Here is a 26972-nt window from a genome sequence, read left to right as displayed (position 1 = left end):
TTATGTTTTTTTTCCCCTTAATTTTTTTTCTTTTTCTTTTTTTTTTTTTTTTTCTTGTTCTGTACTCAGGACCGGAGCTACACAATTCATAGAGTCCTCTTATTCACAGATTATTAGGATTTTAAAGATGGCTATTGTAGAGCATTAAACCAAATCTGGGACCATTCCCAACTTGTTTCCTAAGGAGAAACAGCAATACTTATATGGAATGCTAGGAAAAACCAGAGGCTACTTGTGGCCTGGGGAGGGGATCAGTGTCCTGTACTCCAGTGACCCCTGGTGGCTCATAGGTACCTCAACACCCACTGGGATTTCTGCTGAACCCTAATATTTGGCATTAAATTTTAAGACTCTGTGAAGCCCTTATGGTGCAATGGCTAGATGGGAAGAAAGGACGTCGGGGTGGGGGTTAGGCCCAGGTAACCCCTAAGATCCAGGAAATGGGTAAAATTATTTTTTCTATTCTGATCCATCAGCATCACTTTGCTTTCAAGACGACCCTCTGGGTTTAAATATCTTTTCCCCTAGTCAGGTTTTCGCTACTGATAAATTTTCTTGCCTCTTGCTGTGCCCTGTTCCCCAGACCCCAGATACTCAGCCTCGAAAGTGAATTTAAATCCCTTTATAGATGGACACTGAATTTGTTGGCATAGGAATGGGCTGTGTAGAGCAGCCTGTGCCTGTTTGGGAGTCCCCATATGTCCTTTTCCCTAAATCCTGCACCAAATGAGTCAGGAAGCAGGGCACACAGCATTAGTTTCAGTGTGATTATGCATCATAAACAATATCAGAATGAAAGTGAAACTTTTGATTTTGATGTTTCTTTAACATTGTCTTGTCTAATCCACCTATCATTCCCCCTACCTCTAATAGCTGAAATCGTTTATGAAACGGGGAAGAGTTGTTGATGTCTAACTCCTTCCATTAAATTAATAAGTACTGACCTCCTAATATTTAAGTGTTTACTATCTATTGCTGTAAAGTTTTGTACATTTTGTAAACTTTTTTTCCCAAATAGTAGATGTCTAAAATCGTTGTACATCTGATTCTTTTATATTCCATTGTTCAGCACAAAGTGTGGTTTTTATTTAGAATAATAAAAAAAAAAAGAAATTTGAAGTGGGAGTTCTTTTCCTGTATACTGTAAACATACTCATCTTGAGTTCCAAATATCTGAGCTCATCACCCTTTCGGTAGCACGTTTCAGCAGATGCCAAAATTCTTTCATGTAGCACATTTTCCTTTCCTATAGCTGGAATTCCCCAAGATTAGCTTGTGGATTGGTTTTAGTGGGAATTTAAGTCAGACAGTTTTTTCAGGGGCGCATCCCTCAGGGGATCTTCCATTGGCCCAGAGAGAGCTGTGGGCCTCTGCTGATAACCAGTTGGACCAAGTAAGAGATTTGGCCAGACACATTGTCTTGTCCTTACTGTTTAATTCATGGTGAAGCAGTGTGTTTTCTAGTGGAGAGTTGCAGATGGAAAGTGGAAGGGAAAGGAAGATTGGAACAGGGAGGAGGCAGAGGTTGCACGGGGTTGGTACCAATATGCTTCCACAGAGGAGACGGACCTCTAGCAGGTAGGGGGTGATGTGGTGCATTTGGTCCCAGGGCACATGGTCCAGGCCCTGTTCTCATTGCTGCTCAGCAAGTGTTTGCTGAGGAGAACAACCTTATAGCAGTCAGCACAGCCGCTTCTCACTGTCCCCTTCCATGTATGGAAGGGCCCTGAGGAAGTACTCATACCACCAAGATGACCACTGTTCTCGGGAAATGGCCCCTGTGACATCCTGGGTTATGACAGGTGTAAAGTTGGATTTCCTTCAGAAAGCTCCCAGAGCCTAGGTCAGAGGAGGCAGTGATACCAGTATCTGATCTAGGGTTGCTTTTTAAGTGGGAACAGTTTTAATGTGATTTCTGTGTTGTTAGGTTAAACCCTTACCGTACCTGTCAAGTCACACCTCAGGCTCCTGGGTCGGAAAACCTTCAGCTCTGTGCCACCGAGCAGCTGTTGTAGTTTAAAACCCTTTCAGGTTTGGGCCCAGTGAGCAGTGGATAGCAGATACGGTTTCTCTCTGCACTGCTGACAAACCTGGACGTGTGCACCACTGGGGCATGTGTTTAAATGTTCCCAGAGAGCGCAGGCTGAGATAAGAGCAGAGGGCACGCCCTCTGGGATATGAGTTGTTATTCCAAGTTAAACATTCCGGCACACTGCTCTTCAGCCGGACCGAGGAGACGGTGAAGCGATAAGTGATTTCATCTGCAAGTTTTCACTCCACAAACAAGTGAAAGGCGGAATCTTGGACCTGTTCTTAGGCTTTTACAGCAGAGTTTTTCATGTTTATGGTCTTAATAAACTGATAAATGAGTCTTCCGGAAGATCTACTTGCTAATGAGAAGAACATCTTTACCTCTAGAACAAGTATGAATAAATGTAAGCTGCTGGACAGGAAAATAATGAAAAGACATGACCAGGAAGAAGTGACTAGTGCCAGAGCCCTGCCCTGAGACATAGCAGGGAAATTTCCACTTTGGCCTTCCCCAACCCTGCACAGGGGACAAAGACCAAGGGATGCAACAACTACCAGCTCCTGCTGTTGGTGTTTCCAAGGTGTGTTCCTGGAATGGATGTCCCCCGATACTTTCCTGTGATCTGGAGAGCGAGAGATATGGAGCTCTGTGTCTCCCTAGAGCAGTGATGGCAAAGTTACTGGCACCACCCCCCATGCACATGCATGCTGCAGCTGACTGTTTATTATCATTGAAAGCTCTAAAAGGTTAGCCATCACTCCCCTAGAAGGTAGTGTTTTTTCCCCTTGTACCGGGGACCGAACTCTAGACCTCACACTTGCAAAGCCAGGGGCAGAGCCACTGAGCTAAATCCCCAGCCCTAGAAGATAGTGTTCTAAACCCAAAGCTGCGAGGCTTGCTGTGAGGAGCATGGGCTTTGAGACAGTGCATCTGCTCTGGGGGAGGAGAGGCAGGATGGACAAGGGGGAGGGGAGGATATCAGCAAGGAAATGGAGCTGTGTTTCCTGAGTGGTCAAGGGTGGAGAAACCATCCTGCTGACCCAGCTGCTGGGTGTCTGTCTCAGACCAGCTTCACCTCACTCCCGCTTCCCAGCCCCCTCTACTTATCATGGCACTGAGGATGCACAGCTGGGGAATGTCCTGCTGAGGCCTCCTGGTTCCTTGGCCTCTGGCCTATTGTCCCCACAACCTGCACAGTGAGCTGGAAGATCAACAAGCACACACACAAAAAGGAAAGTCTTGTGAAGTTCCTGTGCAACTCGGTTTTTTTTCCGGCCAGGGTGATTTATGAGATGAGTATGTCTAGCTTTCTTTGCAGAGCATCCCTGTAGCCTCAGCTCCTTTTCCAAACCTAGCTGTAATGCAGAGTTCTCAGAGATCCAGAGCCATGGCTATATCTCTTATTTATTTCACTTTTCAGAAGTGTGCATGCGTGGCTCCCTTAGTACACAGAACCAAAACAAATAGTGCAACACCAAAGAAGACCTGCTCTTTATCCCTCCTCACTCCCTCTGTATCTTCCCACCTCAGTATTTTGAAATATACTTAAAATCGGCCCTGAGCATCCTGACCACCTCCCCCATTTCTCCACCCCATCCCTCAGTCTATCACCTTCCCCTCCAGCCTTTTATTTTACTAGTGGAGGAACCTAGAATCTACCTCACCTGGCTATGAAATTGCAGCGTGGAGATGAGGTATTTCGAGGCAAAGAGGGTGCTGGAAGTTCAGGCTTGGATGGGGATGGGCCCTGCTGCAATGGACATACTGCCCTCCTTGGTGATGATGATGGAGTGCTGTGTGGAGGAGGAGGAAGAAGAAGCCCGGGCGCCTGCCCTGGCCTGGTCCTTTGGAAGGTAACGGACCACAGTGCTCCGGAGCCGATCACGGAAGCTTGGGCTGAGAAAGTTGTAAAGGATGGGGTTGGCAACACAGTGCAGCATGGAGAAGCAGTCAATGATGTCATAGAAGAAGTAGAGCACGTAGGCCAGGTAGCAGTGGAGGGAGATGTGGGTCCCCTGCAGACTGAGCAGCAGCAGAGTCACATGGTAGGGCACCCAGCAGATGACAAAGACAGCTGTGTAGGCGCACAACAGCCAGCAGTGGCGCCAGCCCTCAGCCTGTCCCTGCTTCCGAAGCCGGCGAGCTGTCAGCACATTGAAGACCACGATGAGCGGGAAAGGCAGCAGGAAGCCCAGTACAGTAGTGGATAGAGTCACCACCAGGGCCCACGTGCTGTACGTTTCAAAAGGTGCCATGAAGAGGCACATGGGCTCGATATCATTCACCAGCTGGATGTGGACCACCTCAGGCAACGGGATGATGACTGAGAGGACCCAGACACCTGCACACACGGCCCGCCGAACTCGGTGCTGGTTGTGCTGCCAGTAAGGAGATGCGTTGGTGAGTGTGACGTAGCGGTCGACGCTGAGGCACACCAGGAAGAAGATGCTGCTGTACATGTTGGCAAAGTAGAAATAATGAGTGAAGCGGCAAGAGAAGCTACCCCAGAGCCAGGTGTAGTCTAGCATGACCTCCAGCATCCACACAGGCAGAGACAGGATGATGCCCAGGTCCGCGATAGCCATGTTGAGGACATAGAGGTTCAGCAGTCCCACGCGGCCTGAGTGGCGCCAGTTGACGCAGATTACCAGGAGGTTCTCCACCAGCCCAAGCACAAAGATGGCCAGATAGAGGACGAAGAGGACCACTCGCTTGGTGTCCTCACTGAGCTCTACATGGCACTCGGACAAGGTGTGGTTGAAGAAGTCGAGCAGTTCTGTCCAGTTGTGGATCTCTCTGAAGTCACTGTCAGGCACCACGGTGGGCCCCTGCGAGGGGCCAGGCCCCAAGCTGGGTTTGACTGACATGAGGATAGCAAAGGCCTGTTGGGAAGAAGAGGGGGTTGGAAGAGAAAGGACACCTGGAAAGCAGTCTTGTGTCCCCCAGGCAGAAGGCACAGCAACTTGGGAGTTGTGGCGGGGGGGCTGAAAAGGCAAGAAAGGGATGTTTAGCATTTGAACTGCTACTTGCCAGCTTTGACCCAAGAGCAGAGCCACTGTGTTGAGGAATTTCAGTGCTGAAAGAGGCGAGGACTGTTTGTGCCCAACAAGGTTTCCTCCTTCCCAGCCCAGCTGTCCCCTCAGCTCCAGGTGGTTCCCAATCTTCCCCCTCTCAGCACTTCAATTCTTTGGCACTCTGGTACGTGTCTTCCTTAGGGGCTCCTGCTCTGTCTTGCTATGTGGGCCATAGGAGGGGACACCCCCACACCAACTCACAAACTTGGTAGAGTTTGTCACCCACTTCCATCCCTTCTGTGGGAGACAGACACTCACCTGAATTTTCCTCTGGAGCACCTCTGTCCTGGAGGCCCTGCAGGTCTGGGCTGTTAGGGAGTTGCAAGGAGGCTGCTGGGACAGTGGCTGTGGGGCTGGCTTTGCTGCTGGCTTCAGGACTGCCTTTCATCCGGAAGTAGCTATCACTGGCTGCAGCTCTGTGGGAAGGGGCTGGGGTTTTGCCTGTACTCATCCAATCCAGTTAGAGGGGATGTCCCAGCCACAGACCCAGTAATGGTACAAGCATTAAAACCAGACTCTTAGCTCACTTGCTGCGTGACTTGGCCTCTTTAAGCATTAGTTCTTTCCTCTGCAAAATGGGGACAATAGTATCCACTAAAAGGGATAGTGTGAGATTTAAATGAGCCATCAAGGTAAAGCAGCTAAAACAAGTTGAAAACCAGTCAGGCTTTTAAAGATTCTGGTGACCCTACTGGTTCTCATCTATCCTTGCTAGTTTTCCCTTATCCACCACAGGGTTTTCAACTCCCTGCCTTCATTTTGGGATTGGAGGTAAGAATCTGGGGAGAGAGAAAAGACAAAATGTGGGAAGGGGAGAGGGCTGTGCCTGAATTTAGGGGGAGTACTGAATGGAGAGGAAGAAAAGAGAACATTGTCTTCCTCAAGACTCTGGCCTCTTGGTCAGAGGGTATAGCATGTAGCTGGGGTAGAGATAAGCAGTGGGGTATGGGAAAGGGACAAGTCTTTCCCCCTCCTCTCTTCCTCCAAGCAAGGGCAAGGGCCTCTGGTCTCTTGACTTGTATTCTGATGCCCTGTGTCAGCAGGGCTCCTTTTTCTCAGCACACTCCCACCTCAGTTATCTGGATTGATCCTGGACGCACCATTGTGGAGAGGGAGGATGGGCATCTTTGTCTCCTTTGGGATCCAGGGGAGCCATACTGTACACATGGCAAAACCACCTGGACCCAGGCCCTGTTTTGTATGATGTGGGGCCAAGTGTTCATTGGCTGGCAGAGATTAAGGAAAAGTTTAATCAGGCTGGGGATTTAGCTCAGTGGTGCGACATCTGCCTCTCAATTGCAAGGTCCTAAGTTCGATCCCCGGTACCCAAAAAAAGAAAAAGAAAAGTTTAATCAAGGGAAAGTTCTTACAATATAAAACTAGCCATTTTCAAGCATATAGCTCAGTGGCATGCAGCACATTTGCATTGTTATGCTACCCCCACCTTGGCCAAATACTCATTAGGAAACTCTATACTCCTTAAGTGGTCAATTCCTGTGGTATTTCTCCCTGTATAGCCCCTTGCAACCAAAATTCTTTTTTTTTTTTTTTTTAAGTATCAGAAGGATGTTTACTGAGCCCCTCAGTTCCAGTTCTTTCTTCTGCATCGTCTCTTGGTTCCATGGAGACACCAAGTCTAGTGAGCAATGATGATATCCACTTTATGGCTGTCCAGCAGGGGTGTCTCCATGGATGGTGGGTTTTTCCACCTGGTGATGGTTACTAACTCCGAAAAGACACTCCACATGGTTCATGGCCACATCTCATATTCATGGCCAGCAGATCCTCTATGTCTTATCGCTTGTAAGCGTGGCTGGCCTTCAGGATGGATTTGTCACTTTGGCCACTTCCAGCCACCAAACCAACCATAGCTTTGTTGGCAGAGATCTTCAGAGAGTCAGGGGTAGCTTCATGCCTCTTATCTTGGTCTTAGGATTGTAGAAAATGATAGTGATATTGTTCTTGGAGGTTCAAATAGCTGGTCCTGTTTCACTGGCTTCTCCAGGTAGCACATGATGGTACCCTCAGACAGAATGCCTGTCTAGAGGACATTGCAAATGTTGAGCTGGGTCTTCTTCTTCTTCTTTTTTTTTTTTGTTTTGTGGTACTGGGGATTGAACTCAGGACCTTGTGCTTGTGAAGCTGGCGGCAGAACCAGAGTTAAATCCCCAGCCCTGAGCTGGGTCCTTGATGCACTATACCAACTGGCCCATGTGGATTCCCTCAATGTCCATGAACAGCTCCCCCTGCTTCTTAAATCTGCTGTCTTTCATGATGCCCTTGATGTAGCCATATAGTTCAGGAATATCCTAGGTGTACCATGTGTGATGACCTGTGTCATTTCCTATGCATGTGGAACACAGAACTGCAACCTACCTCTGTCCACAGATCCCAAGGCCAGTGGCAGAGGGTCCATTCTTTTTTCTTTTTTCATTTCTTATTAATTTTATTGCTACATTTTAGGTATAAAATGCAGTTACATTCATCATTGGGATCTTTTACCTTTACACGACTCATCTTGGTTCTTATTTTTTCCCCATTCTCAGCCCTCTCTTCACACCCTCCACCCTTCCCTATTTACAAAGTCTTTGTTCCCATATTTTTCCTTTTCCCTTTTTACCTTTCCCCTACCCCTCCCACTTCCCCTACTCCTTTAGCCCTTTTCTTCCTCTTATACAATATCAATTATACATTTTGACCCTTATTTCAGAGGGTCCATTCGTGAGTGTGGCTGAGAGCGCTGGTAACTACCAGTCTGCTTTCTGTCTATATGGTTGTACCTAGTTTGGATATTTTCCATAAATAGAATCATTTATCAGGTAACATTTTTGTGTCTGCTTTTGAAAAATTTTGCGGATTTTCACAGTTCATCCACATTGTAGTATATGTACTTCATTCCCTTCCATGGGTGAGTAATATTCTACTGTATGCACATGCCATATTCTGTTTATGTACTCAAGGAAGGGATTTAAAAAATTTGCTAATGAAGTTTTTACTGCCGTAAAATATGCATAACCTTTACCACCTTCACCATTTTAAGGTATAAAGTTCAGTGGTATTGTGTGTGTTTATATTGTGCCACTGTCACCCCGTCCATCTCCATGGGAAGAGACAGTTTAAATTTTGCAGTTTTCTTAGCTTATCAGACCACTCCTAGATCCAGAAATCTTTCTTGAGCTATGATAATATGAGCTGTGGTTTTCTTTCATTTTTTAGATAGTTTTGCTCTCTCTTGGATCATAGTTTTTATCTCATCGGTATCTTTTTTTTTTTTTGTACTAGGGATCGAACTCAGGACCTTGCACTTTCATCAGTATCTTTTTTCAGTGAGGAGCCTTCTAAGAATTTTGCTTCCCTCTCTGTGCCTTTAAACCGTGCAGATGGAGTTTCTGCTAGACCAGACTCTCTCCATGAAAGACCTTCATCTGGTCTCTGTTCTCTCCACATGGATTACATTCATGGCCATTTCCATTCCTCTCAAGACTGCATTTTTGTAACTTTTGTCCTTTGGGTCTCTGGATCTTTCTTCCCATATGGAAGCATCGTCCTGCAGCCTCACCTCCACCTCCTCCATCCCATGCCTCTGCTTGTCACCCAGTGTGCATTTGCAGCCTGAGGAAGTCATGATGGCTCCTTGTGACAGAGGCTCAGGGAAAGCTGCTCCCTCAGGAAGAAATAAGTGACAACTCTGCAGTTTTCATGCAAAATTTTTGGGAATAGGGTGGGGTAGCTGAAATGAGAGAGCCTGGGAAGAAGGGAAAGTGGGTGGGGAGGCGAGGCTTCCTGCCAAATTGTATAGGCAGTGGAGACAGCAGCGGTGGTGGTGGTGCTCTAAGCAGCAGAAGCAGCAGCTTTGAAACAATTCCTGGAAATTTACTCTTTCTCCCTTCCTCCACATCCTTTTGTTTTTTCCTAAAAAGTATAGACAAGACATTGTGACCAACAATTAGAAAGGAAGGAAGGTACCAGGGAAGAGGAATTGAGAGGCACAGATAAAGGCAGACTGTTTCCCAGGGTTGGAGTGGGGCAAAGGGCTGTGCTTGGACTCCAGAGAGAGAGTGAGACAAGTTGTCCCAGGAACTCCCAGGCTTGCCTGGCCTGTGTAGCGGGGGCAAGTGGATGGTGGAATGGTCAGCCTGAGAACTCGGGCAGAGATTGCATTCCAAACTCCAGCACAAGCTTCCGAAAGATCCCTGAGGGAAGAAGTCAAGTCTGGCTGCAGAGGTTACTCTGCCCTCCTGCTCTTAGAGATGCAGCCTGTCTGCCCCGCAGCCGTGGAAAAGGGGGTCTTCAGGCTCCCCAAAGAAGGATGCTCCCTTGTCCTTGGCTCTTGTTGGTCAGCTCTTCCCTGCTCACTCACCCTTCAGGAGACATGGTGGAATTAGCACTAGTTTGAAGATCACACCTGACTTTGACACCTTGTCCTACCACTGAATAGCTGTGTGACTTGAGCAAGTCACTTAACCTTTCTGAGTCTGTTTATGTAAAGCAAGGATAATGGTGCTTCCCTCACAGAGATACGTGAGATAATATATGTAAAGTGTTTGACACGAGCATGCCCTTCTACTTGTGGATAAGGAAGATGAGAACTCCTTAGTGGAATTAATATTGAGAGACCACTCTCTAGTCTCACCCCCAGCAGCCATATTTCACCTGAATTGGCTCAACACCAACTTTCTCATTTACTTAGTTGCATGGAGTTGTTTCCTACATAGAAGGATGGCAATATTCCCAGATATCACAATAAGTTACCACAAAAGAGAGGTAGTAATATTAACAGCCAACATGTTGAATAGTTACCATATTTGTTGGACAGTCATAAGGGGTTTTATTTGTATTATGTCATTTAACTTTCTTTTATGAAGTGGTTACTATTGCAGATGAAAAAAACCAAGGCACAGAGAAGTAAAAATAACTTGCCAAGGCCATACTACTAGTAGTTAATAGACCTGTTCACAATTCTTAACTGGGATACCTTGCACCTAAGATGTCATCTCTCTGCAAGGTATTGTCTATGTAAAGTGTTCTCTGTTGTGTGGGCATTTTTATGCAGTTGTAGAGTCTTCCTGAGATTGTCAAATAAGTTTGTGATGTCCAAAGGTTTAGAAATGTCTACCTTTGAAGAGCTTCTTATGGACAGGAACTAGCATGAAAAAGAAGAGCTGGGCACTGCTTCTGGAGGTGACTCAGGCCTGGGAATTCTTAGAAATGTCTGGGTCAAGGCGGTAGTGCCTTCTACATGGAACCTGAAGGTGGGATAGTCTGGGGAGAAGTTTGAGAAGGTGTAGGTGAATTATATTTGCTTCCCACCCCAATCCTTCCATAAGACGAAGGACAACTGTTTACTTACTCTCTGATTTCTTCTGTGGAGGAGGGGGTGCAACACGAGCCTAAGGAAGAGGAAGCTTGGAAGCACTGATGAGAGAGTCAAAGGGCCCCAGAGACCACGCTTTCTTCTCCCATATCAACACGACCTAGAAACCTTTCAGTATGCTCTCCGTCCCCCGTCTCCTTCAGCTTCCCATTCCTCCTCCAGTTTCTGATTCTCCAATCTTATGAACCCTGGTTCTCCGTGAATGTGGTGATTCTCCCTTACAGAGTCCAGAACGTTTCAGTTTCTGCTACCTTTTGTTGAGCACCTAACCAAAGTGGGACAGAAATTCCTCTCAAACTCTCCAGTGTGTTCTGAGGCCCTGACTTCTTAAGTGTTCACCATTTTGTCAATACAGAGTTTTAGACTCCCCAAAAGTTGGGGTGAAGACTTACCAAAATTATCTTGATTTTCTTCCTTCATTGTAGAGATGAGAAAATGGAGGCCTTAAAAAAGTTGGGGTGGAGAAGACTTACCAAAATTATCTTGATTTTCTTCCTTCATTGTAGAGATGAGAAAATGGAGGCCTTAGAGAATCTTATACTGTCAGACAATGTAAGAAATATAGATGAAATTGGAAAGTAAAGCCAAATGTTGTAATGTCCTCTATCTCAACACTCACTAGATGCTAGGCACTGCCAGAAACAAAATTTGATGAGTCATTCCCTGCCCTCAAGGAGCTCTGGTCCACCAAAGTTCTAGTTTTCAGCACATTCAAGGCACCACTCATGTTGCTTTATTCAGACAAAACTATTGCTTCAAGCTTAAAACAGAACTTCTAGATTTCTGCCATTTTTCTTTAAGAAGGACATTGTCTTTCCATTTTGTAGCTAATAGAGGCAAATGTTCAAAAACTGTGGGCCCACCTCCTGGAATCCTCTCCAGGATCATCAGGGAAATGGATCGTTAGGATTCTGATTCTGCTAGCATCTTGAGATGGAAACAGACTAGGGCAGTGATGGTGAACCTTTTAGAGACAGCCTAAACTGCAACCCCAAACCCACTTATTTATTGCAAAGTGCCAATCCTGCAGTTAAACCTGAATACTGAGGTTTTAGTTTAGAAAAGACAACTCGTACATTAAAAAGAAAATAACAATAACAGAGAGTTCAATGATACAAACAACCTGCTGTGACATGTGTGCCATAGGTTTGTGACCCTGGACTAGGGGAATATGAGTAAGGCTCCCCCTGGGGCTGTAAATTACAAGCCTGGCCTAGTGAAGTCTGATATACTTGGGCTTCAGAGTCCCCTCCAAAGCTCAGCATACCCCACCCCTCCCTGGCCTCTTTTCTTGGGATGGGAGCCAGGTCTACTTGTGTGAGTCTGGGCAGGGATTGGAGCCCAATCTTGTCATAGTGCATGGGTACCATGAGGAAAACGCTCCTTCCTTCCCTTAGACAAGCAGAAGGACAGTGCGTCTCCATGTTGCCTCCCGGCTCTTTGACTTCCGGCAGGCAGGGGTGTATCTTTTAAGATTTTTGGTTCCTATCTCTTTCTTAGAAAGGTGCTATATACTTAATAGGACTAGGAACAGTTTTGCACAGTTAACATGTGATGCAAAAGTCTTGCCTGCTTCCCTCCTTCTTATAGGACTCATGTAGGGTGCTAGGGAGGGGCACCTTGATCCTCTAGAGAGTGACCATTATAGGAATGGGTGAAGAGTTCATGATGGCAGGTTTTAAACCAACAGCTGCACTGAGATTGCAAGGCCATTTACTAACCATCAGGGGGAGGAGCTTTCTTTCCTATAGGCGCTGGTTTCTGCACAATTCTTCTGTCCTGCCTGGGCTATCTTGTCTTCTTTAATGAGATGAACATTGAGGATAAACAGGAACAATCAGGAGCAGCTCAGAACTCTGAAATCTTGGCTTATTCCATCCCTTCTCACCTTTTCCTGTTAAATGGCATTCTCTGCCTGAGAACTGAGAGCCCCTCCATGAGCCATGGCTGCGAGGTCCAGTTTCCAGCCCTGGCTTTGGTCTCCTCACAGGAAGCTCCGCTCTTGCATGCACACTGGATACACACTGAACAATCACCTTTCCAGTGGTTATGGTTCTGGTGCTCAGGGCCTGGCCAAGATTCAGGGAACCCCACTGACTCTGCGGTGCTTGTTCACCTGAGTCTTTTCTGGTCTTAGCCCCTCAGTACCTGAGAGGACTGCATTCTGATGTGTGAGCAGGCAGAGGAGGCCCCAGAGCAGGAGGGTGGAGGGCATGTTATGGACACGTGGAGCAACTCAGTCCTAGTGTGTGAGAACAGGCCCTGAGGTGCCATGACTAAGGAGAGGCAGGTAGATCTAGGACTGCACAGAGTGTAGTTTATAGGGAGACTTAGTGACAAGCTATGGAGCAGTGTTGGGTGGTAGCAAGACTGGTTGGATCCCTGCAGTTTGAGTCAGAAAGAGGGTTCTATGTATACGCTTAGGAAAAAATTGATTTTATTCAAGTTGGAAAGAATTTGGTTTATGTTAAGCTGGTACCACATTCATGGAGCCATTGTCTGGTTGTAAAACTCCATATACCATTCTAATGATTTTATTTACTTATAATTTGCCTACAAAGTATACCAACTAGGGTTATTCTGGGGCAGTCATGGTGGTTATGATTCAAGATGGCTACAGTCATGTTCATCTTTATCCATTCAGTCTGGGAAAGGCCACCTTCTGTAGGTGAAAGTTATTACTGTGCACCTGTTTTGTGCATTGTATTCCACCCTCACAACAGCTCTGAGAGTTCCCTCCCTGGGAGTTCCTGGCACACCTCCCCATCCCTTCTTTACCTCCTTCTTTCCTTCAGACCTAAGACTCCTGGTTGGAGTCTCAATTCCTTCTTTCCACATAGTTACTATACCATGAAAACACCTTTTGCTGTCCACTCCTCTAGTCTTTTCCAGTAGCATTAGAAAGAATGACAGAGTCTTAATTTTTTTTTCCTTTGGGTACCTGGGATTGAACTCGGGTCCTTGTGCTTGCGAGGCAGGCCACCGAACCGCTGAGCTAAATCCCTGGCCCTGAGTCTTAATTTCTTTATTTTATTCTTTTATTGGTACACTTTTGATATACATAACAATAACATTCATCATAGGAATTGGTATCTGTACATAGTATATGTTAATTCTTTTTTGCCATTCCTCTCTCTTCCTTCTCTCTCTATTATTATTATTATTATTAATTTCTTTATTTTTGGTACCGGGGATCAAACTCGGCAGGCAGTGGAACCACTGAGCTAACTCACTGGCTTTTAATTATTATTTTAAAATCCCTATTCCTTCCCTTTCTCCACCCTCTCTTGTTCTCCTTGTCATTTGAACATTTTCTTCCTGCTTCCCAATATAATTTTGGTCCTTATTTACCCTTTGCTTTTCTCACACAAGAAAAGAACGTCATATTTAAACATGTGTGTCTCATTTATTTCACTTATTATGTTCTCAAGGTGCACCCATTTTCCTACAAGTGATTCAAATTTATCTGTATGGCAAGGTAGTACTCCATTGTATATAAAATTCACATTTTCTTTACCCATTCATCCATTGATTGGCATCTGGGCTGTTTCCAAGATTTAGCTATTATACATTGTGCCACTGTAAACATGGATGTGCACATATCGCTGTGGTATGATGCTTTTAACTCTTTCAGGAAAATACCTATAAAAGGAATATCAAATGGAACTTCTAGTTTTAGTTTTTTGAGGTCTCTCTATAATAATTTCCACAGTGGTTACACGAGTCTATACTCCCACCAACTGTGAAGAAGCGTTCCTTTTTTCTCACAACCTCACCAGCATTTGTTATTGGTTGATTTCTTAATAATAGATATACTTTCTGGAGTGAGATAGAATATCAATGTTGTTTTAATTTGCATTTTTTGAATGACTAGTGATGTTGAACACTTTTTCAAATATTTATTTGCTGTTTATACTTATTTATTTGAGAAATGTCTATTCATTTAAGATGAACATTTTTGGATTGGGTCTTTAAATTTGGGGAGTCCAATTTTTTGAGTTCTTTATATATTCTAGGTATTAATCCTTTGTCTGAGGAATAGCTGATAAATTTTTTCCCCATTTTTTGGGTTGTCTCTTCACTTTTTAGTGGTTTGTTTTACTGTGCAAAAGCTTTTTAATAATAATGTGATCCCAGTTGTTGATTATTTGTAATATTTCCTATGTAAATGAGGTTTTATTCATAGTTTTTACCTACACATTTGTCTTCAAGAGTTCTATCTATTCTATCTTCTAGCAGATTAAGTGTTTTTGTTTTAATATTTAGCTCTCTCATTCATTTCAATTTTAGTTTAGTGCATGGTGAGGGATAAGGCTGTAGGTTTAATCTTTGGCATGTGGAAAGCTGGTTTTCTTAGCACCATTTATTAACTCTGATCAATTTTATGTTATTCCTTTTTGCATATCTGGCAGCTGTTGGATTGATTTTTTATGGTACCTTGATATTTTAAAGAAATCTTTCTTTTCATGGACACTAACCACAATCCTGTCTTCCATATCTGATATTTTTATCCTCACATGGGCTCATTCTGTTGCATATACATTCAATAGAATTTTTAATCTCCTGGATATTTGTTTGAATCTCTTGCATGGATTCCATTTCATTCCTATGTTGGGTGTTCATGGTTTTCATCATTTTCCTAAGCTCCTCTATTTTTTTTGTCTGTATCTGTTCTAAAGTCACTAACCATGTCTTTCATTATGGTCAACATCTCTATAGTTATCTGAGAAAGTATTTCTGCTTTGATTTTTTTTTCTAGAGCCTCATTCATCTGCTGTAACCACTTCAGAGAGTCTAGGTGGGTTGTTTTCAAATTGTTCCACCTCATTGCCCCCTGGATTTGCCTTTGGTAAGCTGGAAGTTTGGGGTTGCATCTTGATTAAGTGTCTTCTCATTTTTAATTTTTATTTTTTAATTTAATTCCTGGGTTAATGCTTATAAATGGTGTGTGGCAAGTAACTTTATTGCTAGTATTTAGAACCCTTAGGAAATGACTATTTCTCAGAGATGTCTTCCAGGTGTACCTGGCTTTTGGGTTTTGAGTCTGTTGCAAGATCCTACCTCTTCAATTTACTGGGGATGAGAAGATGCTGCCTATTTTGGCCTAGCCCCTGATTCTTTGTTACTGCTATAGTATTGTTTATGACCCTTAGGCAATCTCAGTCTTGGCACACCAGGAAGAACAGCCAATTGGAACACCTATGTCATCTTGACTAAAGTAGTACAATCAGCAACAATGACAGCATCAAATACAGCCTAGAAAATGACAAACTGTAGTAACTATTAATTTTCCACCTTTAACCATATGAACTAGATTTGTGGTTATACAACAAAATATAAAACCAGAAAATTATATACCATAAATATATCCTCAGGGAGAAAATTTTTTAAAATTTGGGAAAAAAATAGAGAAATAGAAGAAGAGGAAAGCCGGGCATGGTGGTGCACGCCTGTAATCCCAGCACTTGGGAGGCTGAAGCAGGAGGAATGCTCTGAGTTTGAGACCAGCCTGGGCTACATAGTGAGTTCTAGGTCAGTCTCAACTACATAGTGAGACCCTGTCTCAAAAAACCAAAAAAAAAAAAAAAAAAAAAAAAAAAAAAAAAAAAAAAAAAAAAAAAAAAAAAAGAAGAGGAAGAGATTAGAAGGCAAGGCTGTAAAACAAAAGAAGAGTATTCAAACTTTGGGAAACTGGTGAAGAAGACAGGAGGGAAAGTGTGAAGAAATGAAAACAACACAACAGAACAATAGCAACAACACAAACTAGAAACAATGTTCACACTCATATAAAAACAATAAGAAACAAGAAAAACCAAAGCAAAACAAAAACAAAAACAAGAGAAGGAAAAAATGTCCAGAATGGGTAGACAGAGTCCAGATCTGCATTGGTTAACTGTAGCAAGCCAGCTGTAGATTTATGGCTGGGTAGTGGATAATCCCAGCAAGGATGCATCTTTATTTAGTTCCTCTGAAGTTCAGACTGTAAGGCTCGAACCAATTTGGTTCATCCTGGAACATCCCATGTGCCTTATGCCACCTTGAACTTGCCTTAAATCTGTGTTGAGAAGTCTGCTGTTACTCTGATGGGCTTTCCTTTATGGGTGATATGTTTCTCTTTTCTAACAGCTTTTAATATTCTGTTCTTGTATTAAATTTCTGGAATCTTGACTACTATATGCCTTTGTGTAATATTTTTCTGATCATGGCTAATTGGAGTTCTATATGCCTAACTTATCTGCAAGTCAAGTTCTTTTTCCATTATATCTGTGAACAGATTTTTTTTTTATGTCGGTGGGGCTATTTTTTGATTTTTCATTTAGTCATATCAATTTTATGTTATTCTTATTTGCATCATCTAGTAGCTTTGGATTGATTTTTTTTGTGGTCTCTTGCTATCTTTAAGAAGTCTTTCATTTGATTACTAGCCACAAACCTGTTTTGTAGATCTGATAGGCTAGATTTGATATTCTATTTTCACACTGGTTGATTCTGCTGTGTATACTTTTAATAGAATTTTTAATCTCTGGGATATCTGTTTTATGGAATCCAGTTCTATCCTATAGGGCATCCATGGTTTTCATCACTTTCCTAAGTCTCTCTCTCTCTCTCTCTCTCTCTCTCTCTCTCTCTCTCTCTCTCTTTTAAACCAGTATCTACTCTAGATTCATTAACTGTGTCCTTCATTATGGTCATCATATCATTAGTTATCTGTGTAATTATTTCTGATTTGTTTTTTACTAGATATTGATTTCATCTGCTTTGTTACTTCCACTGCTACCATTTCAGAAAGTTCAGCTGGGTAGCTTTTGGTTCCTTCCACCCCAATGCCCCTTGGATTTTCTTTGGGCAAGCTGGACATCTTGTTTTGCATCTTGCTTCCATGTTTTCTCATTTTATATTTTAAAAATTTGTTTTCCTGTGCTGATGTAAATTCCTTATGGTAGGTAGCTTTATTACTTGTAACAGGGACACTTTAGGAAATGTCTACTTTTTGGAGATGTCTTCTAGGCATAACTGACTTTTGGCTTTTGAGTCTGTCCCAAAATCCCTTCTCTTCCATTTACTAGGGATGAGAGGCTGTTGCTTGTCTGGCCTAGTACCCAGTTCTTTTGTACTGGACTATTGTATTGTTTGTGACCCTCAGACAATTTTGATATCGACATATAAGGAAGGATAACTGATCATAACAATCATGACACTTTGGCTAAAGTACTACAGTCAGATCATAGTGCAATCAAACTAGACATCAATAGCACAAGAAACTATAGAAACTTCACAAGCACATGGAAACTGAACAACACTCTCCTAAACAATCAATGGATTACAGAGGAAATTAAAGAAGAAATTAGACAGTTTTTACAAATAAATGAGAATGCCAATACAACATACAGGAATCTTTGGGACACAATGAAAGCAGTTCTACGTGGAAAATTCATAACATTGAATGCCCACACTAGGAAAACAGAGCGGGCTCAAATAAACAACTTAACGATGAAACTTAGACTCCTAGAAAAACAAGAGCAAGAAAAACCCAAAGCTCGAACAAGAGAGGAAATTATAAAGATCCGAGCAGAAATCAATGCAATTGAAATTAAGAAAACGATACAAAAAATAAATGAAACAAAGAGCTGGTTTTTTGAAAGAATAAATAAAATTGACAAACCCTTAGCTAATCTTATCAAAAAAAGGAAAGAAAAGGCTCAGATCCATGCAATTAGGAATGAAAAAGGCGAAGTCACAACAGATCCGAAAGAAATCCAGAGGATCATGAACACCTACTTTGAGAACCTGTACTCTAATAAAATGGAAAACACAGAAGAAATGGACAGATTTCTAGATACTTATGAATTACCAAAGTTGAACGAAGAAGATAAAAACATTTTAAACACCCCAATCACAATCAGTGAAATTGAAAATGTAATTAAAAACTTACCAACAAAGAAAAGCCCAGGCCCTGATGGATTCACTGCTGAATTTTACAAGACATTTAGAGAAGAACTACTACCATTACTCTTCAAACTTTTCAATGAAATTGAAAGAGAAGCTATACTTCCAAATTCATTCCTGGAAGCAAGTATCACTCTGATTCCCAAACCAGAGAAAGATACAACCAAAAAGGAGAACTACAGACCAATCTCCTTAATGAATATAGATGCAAAAATCCTTAATAAGATACTAGCAAACAGAATACAGAGGATTATTAAGAAGATCATCCATCATGACCAAGTCGGATTTATTCCAGAGATGCAAGGGTGGTTCAACATACGAAAGTCAGTGAATGTAATACATTATATTAACAAAGTCAAGGACAAAAACCATATGATCCTCTCAATAGATGCAGAAAAAGCATTTGATAAAATTCAACACCCATTCATGATAAAAACCCTGCAAAAAATTGGAATAGATGGTCTATACCTCAATTTAATAAAGGCTATTTATGAAAAACCATCAGCCAACATCATATTGAATGGCCAAAAACTGAAAACCTTCATGTTAAAATCAGGAACAAGACAAGGATGCCCACTATCGCCACTTCTCTTCAATATAGTTCTGGAAACATTAGCCACAGCAATTAGACAAGAGAAAGAAATTAAAGCAATAAAGATAGGAAAGGAAGAAGTTAAACTATCATTATTTGCTGATGATATGATACTCTACATTGAAGATCCAAAAAACTCCACCAAAAAACTTCTAGACTTAATTGACAGATTCAGTAAAGTATCTGGATACAAGGTGAATACCCAAAAATCAATAGCCTTTCTATACACAAATAACAGACAGACAGAAAGAGAAATAAGGGAAAAAATTCCTTTTACAATAGCATCCAAAAAAATGAAGTATCTAGGAATCAATCTAACAAAAGAAACAAAAGATCTCTACACTGAAAACTACAGCACTCTGAAAAAAGAAATCGAAGAGGATATAAAAAAATGGAAAGATATCCCCTGCTCCTGGGTAGGAAGAATCAACATAGTGAAAATGGCCATACTACCGAAACTGCTATATACATTCAATGCAATGCCAATTGAAATTCCAACACTATATTTCACAGAACTAGAAAAAAGAATCCAAAAATTCATTTGGAACCACAAGAGACCTAGAATAGCAAAAGCCATTATAGGCAACAGTCACATGGCACCAGGTGTAACAATTCCCAATTTGAAACTATACTACAAAGCCACTGTGATAAAATCAGCATGGTACTGGCAAAGAAATAGGCCTGAGGATCAATGGAACAGACTGGAAGACACAAAAACAAATGCAGATGTACTCAGCTACCTCATCTTCGACAAAGGAGCTCACCATCCTCAGTGGAGGAAAGATAGCCTCTTTAATAAATGGTGTTGGAAAAACTGGATATCAACCTGCCACAGATTAAAATTAGACCCTTATCTTTCGCCATGCACTAAATTAAAATCCAAATGGATTAAAGATCTAAATATTAAAACAGAAACATTAAACTTGCTGGAAAGTAAGTTAGGCAGAACTCTGGAAGACATTGGTATAGGAAAAGACTTTATGAACAAATCCTCAGTAGCACGGGAACTAGCAGAAAGAATCAACAACTGGGATCTCATCTTACTAAAAAGCTTCTGTACTTCAAAAGAAACCATTAGCAGAACTAAGAGACAATCTACAATGTGGGAAAAAATTTTTACCAGCTGTACCTCAGACAAAGGACTATTATCAAGGATATATAAAGAACTCAAAACAATCAGTCCCCCCAAATATAAAGACCCGATCCAAAAATGGGCATCCGAAATGAACAGACATTTCTCATACAAAGAAGTGAAAGCAGCAAGAAAATATATGAAAAAATGTTCCACATCACTGGTCATTCGAGAGATGCAGATGAAAACAACACTGAGATTCCACCTCACCCCACAAAGAATGGCTGCTATCAAGAAATCACACAATAACAAATGTTGGCGGGGTTGTGGGGAGAAAGGAACCCTCCTCCATTGTTGGTGGGAGTGCAGACTAGTGCAACCACTATGGAAATCAATATGGAGATACCTCAAAGAGCTTGGACTGGAGGTTCCATTTGACCCAGCCATCCCTCTGTTGGGTATCTTTCCAAGAGAACTAAAAGAATCATATCACAGAGAAGTATGTGCACCCATGTTTATAGCGGCACAGTTTGTAATAGCTAAATCTTGGAAACAACCTATTTGCCCATCCGTTGGAAACTGGATAAAGAAGTTGTGGTTTTTCTATAAAATGGAATATTACTCAGCCATAAAGAGCGAGAGAATAGATTCATTCATAGGAAAATGGATACATATTGAAGATATACTCCTAAGTGAAATAAATAAGTCCCACATGTGTAAATACCGAATAGTTTCCCTGGTGTGAATATTCTGCAACAATGCATAAGATTCTAATAAGATTACTGACATTTAGAAATGGGAGGAAAGGAGCTAAAGGTGTAGGGAAGGTGTGATACGTAGGGGAAGAACAAAAAGGGAAAAGAAAAAAATGTGAGAGAATGAAAAGATGAAAATAAAGTGTTTGTAGATGGGGAGGGGAGGAGGGGGTGAAGGGAGGGCAGAGGTAAGGGGAAAAAAATGAGAATCAAGACTTGCCATGTAAAGGTACATGATCCCAACAATGAATGTAACTGTACTGTATCCCTAAATGTACCAATAAACTCAATAAAAACAAACAAACAAAAAAAAATAAAATAAAAATTCTTCAATTTAAAAAAAAAAAATTTGAAACAGGACATGACTAGGGAACTGTTATTTCCCACCAATCACAGTCATCTCAGAAGCCAAACCTCTACAGAATGTCAACAGAAAGCAGTTATGAAGTTTTATAGAGAAAACTCAAAATTGAGGGTGTTGCTGATTGCTGTGCTCTAGGCCAATCAGGGTCTTAGCCTTTGTTGCTGAGATGAACTGTTGCTGGGGTAAGCAGTTGCTAGGGTGAACTATTGCTAGAGTAAGCTAAGGTTCGTGGGGTCTAGGGGCTTTCCAGTGAATACAAGCAAAATGGCCAAAGAATAACTGTTCTACACCTGCAAAGGTTTCATAAAGGGCAATTTCCAGTAAACAGGTGGTCCTTCTAGATCTATCTGCCATGTCAGGCATGCAATGTCAGCTGCTTTATGTCCTACGTCCCTGCCTATCACCCCTTCTCACTGTCCCTTCGCATGCTCTGTTCCCCTCACACATTTCTCCCTGAAGGACTCTGGAGTCGCCTGCCTTCACTGTGCATCTGTAAATTCTATCCTCTTCTCTCACTTCATGAGCCAGGAGTTGGGAAGAAAGTATAGTCTGCCTCTGCATTTTTCCGTGTTGTGGTCTGTCTCTTCACTCTCTCTGCAAGCTCCAATTTTCCTTCAGATCTTTCCTGAGTCCTGGAGATATACCACCCTCCATCTTTTCTTCCTCAAGTTGTTATTTTCAGTGTCTGGATTCTGAATCTTGGAAAATAAGTTTTATTGCTCTTTACCATTCCCCCATCTTCCCAAAAGTCTAAACAGTGTCTTAATATCTGAGGAGGTATTCCGGGTGGTGACCCTGATGAGGAAACCTGGATTCAGAGAGGGAATTCATTGTTATGTGCCTTGACTCCAATTGTAGGCTGCCATCAACACCTACCCATGTCCAGGAAGTCTGTGATGCAGGGAGCTGACCTGAAAAGATAGTCTGACTCTAGAAGCTGATCAGAGAGGTGTATGTGTTAGGGGTATTGCATAGATTTCTGTAGGGGCACTGAATGGCAGAGGATATGTGCAAGGACAAGTTGCTAAATAGTCATGTTTTCCTTGGAGGCAGGACATGAGATATTCAAAGGCAGCTACATAGCAAGAAAACAAAAGCGATCCAAGGGGCGGAGAGGTGGGACAGAAAATAATTACAGTGATATGCAGGCTCCATGCTAGGGAATCTGGAGGCTACGTGTCTTCAACAACCCTCTGGATTCTCACTTCCTCTTCTCCTTTTAGATTAAGACAGGCCAGACTCTTGTCTTGACACACTGTCTGTTCCTGTCCTCTGCAAAGTCATGTTGCTGTACCTGTCAGCCCTCGTGGGCCTGTACCACCTCGTGCGCTGGTATGGGAGAGGCAGGTGGTGAGCAACCCCCAAGACAAGTATGTGTTGTTCACGGGCTGTGACTCGGGCTTCGGGAACCTGCTGGCCAGACAGCTGGACACGCGAGGCTTGAGGGTGCTGGCCGCGTGTCTGACAGAGAAGGGGGCCGAGCAGCTGAGGAAGCAGACGTTGGCACGGCTGGAGACGGTGATCCTGGACGTCACCCAGACAGAGAGCATCGCTGCAGCCACCGGATGGGTGAAGGAGCGTGTGGGGGACAGAGGTACCACACAGATTCCTGTCTGTGTCTGTTGGTTTCTTCTCTGTCTGTGAAGGGGACACCTTCCATGTGCTCCCTGGTGAGATTTTAAAGGAATCTTGAGGAGGTGATGCTTGAAGGAAGACTAACTTCCTTCCCCTCCCCACAGTGGTAGCTCGAGCTCCTTCTCTCTCCTGTTGCCCCACCTCCCACCCTTGGAACCGTCTAGCCTTGGAGGGAGGTGCCCTGTTGGGAACCTGGCTTCCAGATTTCCTCTCTGTCCTCTGCCTGCCTTTCTGAGCAGAAGTTCTGGGTTGCTGGATGCTGAGTGCCTGGTTAGAGTTGGGCTATCTTTCTGGAGGAGGGCTGGGGACTGGCTCCCTGGGCTATGTGGTGGCTGGGGGCATGCTGGAGCTGGGTCTTAGTTTCACTGGGTATTCAGCATCTTCCACTCGGAGAGCTAAGATCTTTCCATTTCCAGAACATGCATGAGATGAAGAACTGGCTCAGGAAAATAAAAAACTAGGGGTCACTTCTGCTTTCTCTTTCATTGCAGCATTTTGTCTGTGTTGCTACCAAAGAAGAAAAGAGCATTGGTTTCTTTCAACCAAGAAGAAATGGCAAATATGATTCTTGTCAAAAATACTGGGATAGGGCCAGGGATTTAGCTCAGTGTTTCCTCCACCTGCCTTGCAAGCACAAGGACCTGAGTTCAATCCCCAGTACCAAAAAAAAAAATTACTGAGATATATAAAAGCGTGACATAATTAGCCTATGATGTAATCACCCAGAGATAACTATTATTAACACGTTGACCTATATGGGGTTATATTTTTTGCACAAATTATACTCATTCTTTCTGTGAAAAATTGAAGAGAAACAGTTTTACTACCTAATGAAATGTCTTCAAAACATAAAATTTAGTGGTTTAGACTATTCTGTAATTTGATACATATAGCCCTACTTTTAAAAACATACAGAATGGTTGGATACTGGAATTGTTTCCAATGTTTTATTGCCATTAATGTCACCTTGGTAAACATACATATACTTAAATGTGTATAAACATGTATATCATTGGGTTCTTAGAGATAAAGTATGTTTTTGATAAATTGTTTCCCCACAAGGGCAGACTTCCTGGGCCTTGCCTTTCAGATTGGCAAGCTTCATCCTTTGCCCTAAATTCCATGTTCACTCACCGATGCTGTGTTGTGCCCCGGAGCAGCAAATGCTGTTTGGTCCTAGAAGTGGGTGTTGGGCTGTCCAGAGTGGCTACCTGAAGATCAGTGATGTGGGACCATGCAAGATGAGGGAGGGTGGCTTTCTGAGAGTGGGAACAGAGCGCCATTCTCTGTAGCGTAGTTATGTAGCAGGGATGGGGAGGAAGCCACGTCCCCACCCTAAGGCTTCCTGTTGGATTTTGCAAGCACACTGTCAGGAAGGTTGCTCAATATCAATTCCCCTGTTTTCAAGGGCAATTTCCTGAAGACAGACATAGTAGTGCTCTTTGAAATTTTCTTCCAATAGGACATTGGTTCTGTGTTTCTAAACCAAATTTTACTCGCATTAGTCTTGTTTTTTCTTCCATTTTCCTTTTTTTCCTGTCTCTTTTTTCCTATGTTTCCCTGTCTTCTGTCTTTGTTTTCCCTTGTTAAATAGTAGGGGAGAAATGTGAAAAAGCTGCTTTTTAAAAAATCTGCAAAAATAAAACGTGTACAGGATTACATTTACTTGTAAAAGGCCAATCATCATTTCTGTGTTTCCAGACTAATGGATGCAAACTAGTTCTTCATGCTTACAATGATCAAAAAATACAAGGTGACTGCCTCTTACCTTCCAGGCAGTGTTCTGGGCCATGAAGAATCAGAGATGAAAGAAAGCATCAATTCTGTCATCCAGCAGCTCCAGTCTTGCAGGTACTTTGTCATTTTGTGTTAGACACTGGGTCATTTTATGTTTACTTTTTTCCCCCAGTATGGGGGATTGAACTCAGGACCTTGCTCTTGCAAGGTAGGGTTGGCACCACGGAATTAAATAAAGCCCTTGTTTTGTGTTCTTTCTTCCTTTCCAGGAGAAAATGCTTTCTATTGCTGGAAGGAGAATTTGAGCCATATGTGTCCACAGGCACCTCAAATTATGGCTTTCTTTTATTTTAGAATAAAAAGAGAACGTTGGAAGCTTGAAAAGATCACACTACTGGATGAAAGAGGCACCTTCTTGGAAGTCAGGGATGAGAGAAATGACTTGCAGAGTGATGAGACACTGTCCTTTCTCAGGCCTTCTTGGCACAGAATGACGGACAGTTGTTTGTCTTCCAAAACTTCCAAGTAGTTAAGCTCACAGGAGTTGACAGAAGAATGGGCAAACAAGGAGTCTTCAAAAGGGACAGTCAGCTGCCCAATTTTTTTAAATCCAGTGTTTATTGATTACACAAACAAGGGATGTGGGGAGGAAGGGTATATGATGAAATGTTATTCTCAGGTAGATAACACCTTTCTAAGTCTCCATGGAATTCATAAATTCATCTTCACTGGCTAGTTTTTTACTAAAATACTTTGTTTCAGTCAAAGATGTCCAAAATTCTATAACCAAGTGAATAACATGCACTGGACTCAATGAATACTGGACTTTCTTTCAGCCCAGGTACCTTATTTATATTAGGCCTATGGAAGAGCATATTAAGGCCCTTAAAAAATATCTGGCATAACCCAAGCCTTCCAAGAAGTGGGACTTTTAGGGGAGATAGGCAACGTCAGTTAACTTCCTCTTCCTTTGAAAAGGTCAGACTGGAAAGCATCCAGTGTAACATTTCCTCCTCAGATTGTCAGCACAACTCCCATGATGGCTAAAAAAACGTTAGCCAAAGGAAGTGCTTTTCCTATACTTTCACCAAAGACTGGAAATCCAACTTAACTCAGGAACAAGCTGACCAGTCTCAAACAGTAAATTTACCAGAGAAGTTTACTACGCGTTGCTAATGATACTTGGGAAAGTGGGCCAGGCCCTGCTGTTTCTGTGGGAGATAAGGGGGACGGAGTGGGAAGGTGTAGGACTCACAACGGAGAAAAGCCTTTCCAGCAGGGTTGGTTCCAGGGACTAGCAAATCTTGCCCGATAATGGGGAGGGGGGTTAGGGGAGAAGAGACAAGGGTCTCTACATCTCAAAGGCAGGGCTGAGGAACAGAAGCAAGGCCGGTGGGGCTAGTTTTCCCCGTGCTGCAGAGGGTCCACAGGTCCCTCTCAGGGCTGCTGCTGGGCACCCTAAAAGCTTGGCAAGCCCGAAGCCGGGGCTTGAGCACCAGCCCCTCTCCTGGCCGGGCTGAGGTGGGCAGCAGGCATTTCTCCCGGGATGATGAGATGAGAACCCAAAGGCCTGCAGGAAGGTAAACAGGATACTGTTGGGGCGCCTGGGTCTGGAGGGCTCTGATGTTCTGGTGAGAAGGAACAGCTGCCGCCGTCCTCAGCTGCTCGGGTGCCAGTAGGGTTCCTGCTGCAGCCGCTGAGCTGGATTTCGGAGCTGATTTCTGTGGTAAACTCGTGGCAAAACGAAGCCGCCAACACTCCACCCGCAAAACGGGGCGGTGTGCCCAGGAGCAGGGGGTGCGCAGAGGGTGGGGGGCAGACCTGGAGAGACAGCGGGAAGGGGAGGGGAAGCTTCCCAATTTCTTTTCTAGGAAGCTGAAGCCTCTCCCCATCTCCCACCCATCGACCCTCCCTCTAGAGTCACTGTAATTCTGCCATTCCTCAAGTCCCGTGTCTCTTCTCTCACAGCCCCGGAGTGCATTGATTTAGAGTCACTTCTGGAGATGGGTCTTTCCTTTTCAGCTCGACCATTGTTGAGCACCTCCTGCATGCAGGGTAGCACCTTGAGCTACCCCTGGCATTCTGAGACTCGGCTGTGTATGTTTTCAGTATTGTGATGATGTTCTATAGTGTGGACTGAGCAGAGAATGTGTATGCAGAAAGCCCTAGAGATTCCTGGGCTAAATACAAATTGGAGCTGAGAGATACCTCCGAGGTAGCTTAGCTTTCTTCTCTCAGTATAAAGCTTGAGAAAATGAAGCCTGTAGAGAAACTTGTATATTTGAAAAATGACCAAAAGGCATTGTGAAAACAGGAAGTTATGGCCCTGTTGCAGAGCCACTCATTTCATTTTCAGCCAATACATGCAAACATTAAGAGTGTACTTTTTT

The 26972-nt window shown here is 43.1% G+C and overlaps 1 protein-coding gene and 1 pseudogene across 1 annotated transcript; one reads left to right on the top strand and one right to left on the bottom strand.

Moving 5' to 3' along the window:
* Window positions 1-1092: 1092 nt before the first annotated feature.
* Window positions 1093-5517, bottom strand: Gpr182 (G protein-coupled receptor 182). The gene is made up of 2 exons (XM_010644641.3): window positions 5365-5517; window positions 1093-4914 (listed from the first exon to the last, which is right to left on the bottom strand). Exon 2 carries the CDS (start codon window positions 4897-4899, stop codon window positions 3757-3759), a length of 1143 nt encoding a protein of 380 aa, XP_010642943.1. The 5' UTR covers window positions 4900-4914; window positions 5365-5517; the 3' UTR covers window positions 1093-3756.
* A 16888-nt stretch (window positions 5518-22405) lies between these two features.
* LOC104876540 lies at window positions 22406-26883 on the top strand (annotated as a pseudogene).
* The last annotated feature ends 89 nt before the right edge of the window (window positions 26884-26972 follow it).

The sequence above is a fragment of the Fukomys damarensis genome, unplaced genomic scaffold (assembly GCF_012274545.1).
Source record: "Fukomys damarensis isolate Sample0158 unplaced genomic scaffold, DMR_v1.0_HiC HiC_scaffold_15, whole genome shotgun sequence".
Lineage (NCBI taxonomy): Eukaryota > Metazoa > Chordata > Mammalia > Rodentia > Bathyergidae > Fukomys > Fukomys damarensis.
Note: the sequence above shows the minus strand (reverse complement) of the source record. Positions and strands in the feature narration are given on the sequence as shown.

Bases quoted from the DNA above. Each gene is read 5' to 3' on its own strand.
- Gpr182 (XM_010644641.3), bottom strand. From the start codon at position 4,899: ATGTCAGTCAAACCCAGCTTGGGGCCTGGCCCCTCGCAGGGGCCCACC.